We start from the raw sequence: 5,422 nt of genomic DNA, 5'->3' as shown, positions 1-5,422 counted from the left end.
CGAGAATTTCAAAAATATAAAACTAACCGACGAACGATGACACCAATCTGTTGTTACACCGTCACGTTGAACCCGAATCTCCTGGCTACTGCAGCGTCACAGTTGCCGCCATTGATGCTTAACTCCCTAAGGCTGAACCCGAGCCTATTCATGCTACGAAACCAGAACCGGAACCCCGAAACTGCATCGGGTATGAAGTGGAGTTTAGTAACCCAGCTCACAACCATTGTTGCTGCTGTAACAGCCATCACCCCAGTCGTCATCACGGCCATCGGCGCCACCATCCTCCGTCACCGTGCACCCTTCGTGGTTTCCTGGAGTAATGTCGTAGCCACCGGAATTCGTGGTAGAACTCCATTTATGCCGTCATTACTGCCGCCGCTCACCTCGTTTGCCACCACCCTTCTGCTCCGTGATTCTCAACGACCCTGCTGACCTTCTGTCGCTGGCCACCGAGGCCCAGCCGCCTCCTGGTGGTGTCGAGCCATGTTTTTCCCTTTCTTAGATTAATTACGTGAGTGTGGGTATTATGTAGGTGAGAGGAAGTATGAATAAGGAGGGGTTTTCAAAGTATGGTCAGCCGGAATTTATCGTCGGTCGCCGGAATCGTCGTCAGGGGAGGAGAGTAAAGAGGGGTGTGCGGCTTGTTAGTTGTAGGGTTATATCTTTTGATAGAATAAGGGGTGAAAGGGGATTAGTATGTTTTTATAGGCTAGGGTTTAGGGGATGGGTTGGGCTTGGCCCAAGCGCATGGATCCGCTTAATACTAGTTGTCATCTAAGCCCAAACGCTCATGAATAATTACAACGATTAATATATTATGTACGTACAATTATATATATACTTGATTCGGGTTATCCATCAAACGGTTCGTTTTTCTCGTCACGCATTATTTTTAATAATAGTGGTAGTGGTAGTGGTAGTGGTGGTGGTGGTGGTGGTGGTGGTCGTGGTGGTCGTGGTGGTGGTGGTCGTGGTGGTGGTGGTGGTCGTTGTCGTGGTCGTGGTCGTGGTCGTGGTCGTGGTAGTAGTGATGGTGGTAGTGTGGTGGTGGCCTCGGAATTAATGAATTTGATTAATTATTAGGGATAGTTTTTAAGATTCCCCATACAACCTAATAATCCATTTATTTATATCAACTACCCACCAATTTACCAACCCGCTAACGATGCAAGTATATCGCCAATACGCTTGATAAACGACAAATAATTCAAATATAAAAAACGTTTACCAAGAATTCAACACAAGTGGTCAAGCTTTACCAGTTAAAAAGAATCTGTAAACAAAGTTTAATGAAAAACAAAGTAATCGTTCATCTGACAGAAGCAACAAGCAAAAAGATAAAGGTAATGTCCTCCAAGTTTCAGATTCTAGGTTTACACAAAACTCAATTTAATCATTAATTTGACACCACATAGACATTGTGCTGAAAAGTCGGTTAATTTAAGTGGTAATCAAAAACAGGTCTTTGTCATCAGATCTTTTACAGTCTAATTACCCTATTTACTAATTTGAGTCAATCTACTCTATGTCACCCAACAAGCTACAAGGTTTTGTCATCAACCGAGCAAGTTGTAAAGCAAGAACTCAAACACATGCAAATAGTTTAAATAAACCAACTCATCAAATTGTTTATACGACGTTGTCAATGTTAAAACAAAACAAATCCAATTATAAATAAACATGAGAAAAGTGTTCAACCCTACAAACCGTTCACTTAGAGAAAGCCATCTAACCGCTCATGCATTGAACCGCGAAAAGCCGGCTGCCTTCTGTGCGTCGCACTCTGTCTTCCTTCAAAAGCTGCCGTCTGAACAAAAACCTCTCCCCAAGAAAGTGGTGTCCCTCTTTCTTTTAATTCCTAAAACCATCCACCGAACTTTCACTCATGGACCAATTAGTGGGCCGCCAAAAGTCTACTAATTCCGTATGATCTCAAATAGAAGCCTATCAAAAGTCCCCACTAAATTGAGTTAGCCTTAACACACCAAGCCCAATTAAATTGAGTTTTTTTTGTCTTTGTTGGGACTGTTCTATTTTTTTTTTCTTGGATGACACCATAAGCTCCAAAAGACTACGTATCTTTTTCTTGTTCTTTCTTTTCTGCCAAAATAGTCAACACAAAAATGACTACAATTTCATTTTCTTTTCTTTTAATCCAACAAATGTCACCATTTATTTTGTTTAAATCATAAACTGTTTTAAGTTAACCTCATCTTTAGTAATTTGCACCATGTTTGACTATTACATATCATTTTATCTCAACCTTTAGATTAATATGTTCGTTTTAGCTCGTTAGATCCGTGACCCATAAAATATAAAAGCCAATTAAATTAATAGATTTCATACTATAATCAATGCATTTAGATTATAAAATATATTAAATAAAGTGTACCTAAAATGCACCGATCATTCATGAAGAGACATGTCCATTCATCGCACATGTTCGTTTAGTATCAATAGGGTTTGTTTATTTCATTTGTAATTATTAGAATCGCTTATACTTTCACATTCAATATAGTCATTCATTTGATTGTTCGTAGTTTATCATTGTGTTCGTCTTCGTAAAGGGTTCTGACCAACACTAACCATCACCGCCACGACAAGCACCGTCAACCAAAGCCACCACGGTAGCCACCGTCAACCAAAGCCACCACCACAACCACCGTCAAACAACGCCACCACCGCGGCCATCGTCAAACAACACCACCACCGCAGCGCAGCCACCATCAACCAACGCCAACAACGAAGCCACCTTCAACCAACGCCACCCCGTAGCCACCGTCAACCGTCGTCACCGCGCACGGCACCAACCACCTCTGCCGCATCAATCACCAACAATCAACCCCACCACATCTACGATCGTTGATGGTGCGTTTCATATTCTCTACACGCTCCCTGGATCACCACGATTTAAGTGTTAAGGAAACTAAAAACAGATCGATCTGAGATGATATTATAGTAAAAGAATGTTTTTAGTTTCAAGAAGTGTAATGGGAATATGGGATACAACTCTTTCAAATAAAAAAAGTATAAATAAAATACTAATTTTACCTTTTAAACGAGATTTAATTTATTAAATAAAGGGAACCATATACAATATATATATACTCAATATACAAAACCACGGAACACAAACACAATATACTAATTAAATTTTCCTTAAACCACTTAACACACGATATACATAACCCGGTGCTTCAAAATTACAAAATGAAAAATAACACCACTGGATTATTGTGCAATACACTGTGTTTAAGAGCATACTTTTTTAGCCCATCCTAACCCTTTCTAAATCTACCCATCCTAACCTAACCTAACCCATGCATTTTGTGACCTCAAATTCTACATATATAAAATTTTGATATGATAAAGTCAAACACATAACAGATATATGTCCTATATATAATATGAAGAATGCTGTTTGCTGCTAGTTTTATAAAATTCTCAGCAGTTCCAAAAAAAAAATATAATATGAAGAATGATTGGTGGATAATTAGATTTATTATTAGGATCATAATTGAGAGATTTCTAAAAGTGGCAGCTAGTCCTAAATTCTTGGGTGGACTTCATAATAAATTATGTTGGAAGTTATCAATATTGTTTCCTTAATGTCCTTTTCTTTTCATAAACAAGTTATTCTCGAACACTCTAAATTATAGAGCTTGTTTTATTTAAAAAAAATATATCCCATTTGAAAAATATAATGATTAATAATAACATACAAATATAATTAGAAGTGTTTCCTCACTTCAATGATTAAACATCATATGAAAATAATCAAGTTTTGAGTTGTAATTTGATTTGATAAACCAAATATCTTTTCAAGTTGACCTAACTAATTATTTTAATTAAATTTATCGGGTTCGATGTATTAAAATTAAACAATTGACCCTTAAACCTGTTTAAAACTAGAAGTCAAAAACAAAAAAATAAGTATTTTATAAGAAAAACACCCCTTAATCATGACCCCTTAAGACTAAACGGTATGGGGGCTGGCTAAGGCCTGGCGAGCCTCGGCGCCGGTCCCCCACACCCCCCCATCCGAAAACGGCAAAAGCAGCAGCCCAGCAACGATTGTGACGGGCCAAAATTCAAAAATATATCCGTTGCCCAACGGATAGATTTAACAAAAAAAAAAACTTACTTTTCCACTTTAAATATATACCATTTTCTTCCATTTTTTATACAATTTTCATCTATTTCTTCCATTATTCTCCCATTCTCTCATCCATATTTATAAAAAAAACACTCCCATTTTTTATACAATCATGAATCCCTTCAACCCGAACAATCCCAACCCAAACCAACCTAACTTTTTTTCGAGTCCCGCTTACACTCCGACTATGGATCCTTCGTGGGGGTCTCCACAATTTTCGTTTTCGGGTTTCCAACAATCTCCTAACGCCTTCTCCCAAATGTCCCAACTTCAACAAATGCAACAATACCAAGCACTTCAACAATTCATGCAACGCGGCTCGGTTCAACTTGATCAATTCCAATCGCAACCGCCAACTTCCCAACCGCAACCCTCGGTTCAACTTGACGATGATGATGAAGTCGTCCCCGAATCGCCACCTAAAGAACTCAAGCGCAAAAAAAGGGGAAGGCGGTTGAAACCGAACCCGACACCGCAAAAAAAAAAAAACGGTTCGAGAGCAAAGGCGAGAACGTGGACAAAAGTAGAGGAGGAGGCGCTAGCAATTGCGTATGTTAAGTCATCAAATTGCCCGATTGTCGGTATGAACCAAAGTTATTTTTTTAATTTAAATTTAAAAATATTTATTTTATAGTTTTAGCAATGCAATTATTTTTAATTTTAGGGAACAATCAAACGGGTTCTAGTTTTTGGAAGGCATGTACGGATAGATTTAACGAGCTTATGGGGCAAGGCCCGACCCGTGATCTCGATTCCGTATCGGGCAAGTGGCGTAAAATGAACAAGTGCGTGAATGATTTTATCCGGATTTATAACCCACTTTATATCAATCGTCCTAGTGGGAGTAGCGACGAGGACGTTCTTAACCTTGCGATGGCTAGATGGGAAACAAAAAATCCGCCTTTCCCGCACCTCCGAGCATGGAACATTTTAAAGAAAAAATCCGCCTTTCCCGCCTTTCCCGCACCTCCGAGTCCGGAAGTTATCGTGCGGGAGGCTCCACCGCTCGTTGTCAAATCGACATAAACGACGAACCGGAATATGACGAGGATGCGGTGCCCGCTCACGAGATCGAACGTCCCGGTGGAAGGGACAAAGCAAAAAAAAGAGGCGGCCGGAAAGCGCAAAGGGGCCGGCTCGAGTGGAGGGGGCGGCTCGGGTGGAGGTGACGGGAAGGCGTCTTCGAAGATGGACGACTTGATTTCCGAATTCCGTTCGTTTAAAGACTTTGCGGCCGAAAAATATAGTCACAAGAAAAACATG

General features: G+C 39.9%; 1 protein-coding gene across 1 annotated transcript; it reads left to right on the top strand.

The window, feature by feature from the left end:
* The first annotated feature begins 4,346 nt into the window (after nt 1-4,346).
* Nucleotides 4,347-5,185, top strand: LOC118485729. Its single transcript, XM_035982148.1, has 2 exons — nt 4,347-4,740; nt 4,824-5,185. The coding sequence occupies exons 1-2, from the start codon at nt 4,347-4,349 to the stop codon at nt 5,183-5,185; spliced, it is 756 nt and encodes a 251-aa protein (XP_035838041.1).
* The last annotated feature ends 237 nt before the right edge of the window (nt 5,186-5,422 follow it).

The sequence above is a fragment of the Helianthus annuus genome, chromosome 2, assembly GCF_002127325.2.
Source record: "Helianthus annuus cultivar XRQ/B chromosome 2, HanXRQr2.0-SUNRISE, whole genome shotgun sequence".
Lineage (NCBI taxonomy): Eukaryota > Viridiplantae > Streptophyta > Magnoliopsida > Asterales > Asteraceae > Helianthus > Helianthus annuus.
This window is presented reverse-complemented; position numbering and strand designations above follow the sequence as displayed.

Coding starts and splice junctions, on each gene's coding strand:
- LOC118485729 (XM_035982148.1), top strand. CDS start 4,347: ATGGATCCTTCGTGGGGGTCTCCACAATTTTCGTTTTCGGGTTTCCAA. Junction 4,741..4,823: donor ATCAAATTGCCCGATTGTCG/GTATGAACCAAA, acceptor TTTTAATTTTAG/GGAACAATCAAACGGGTTCT.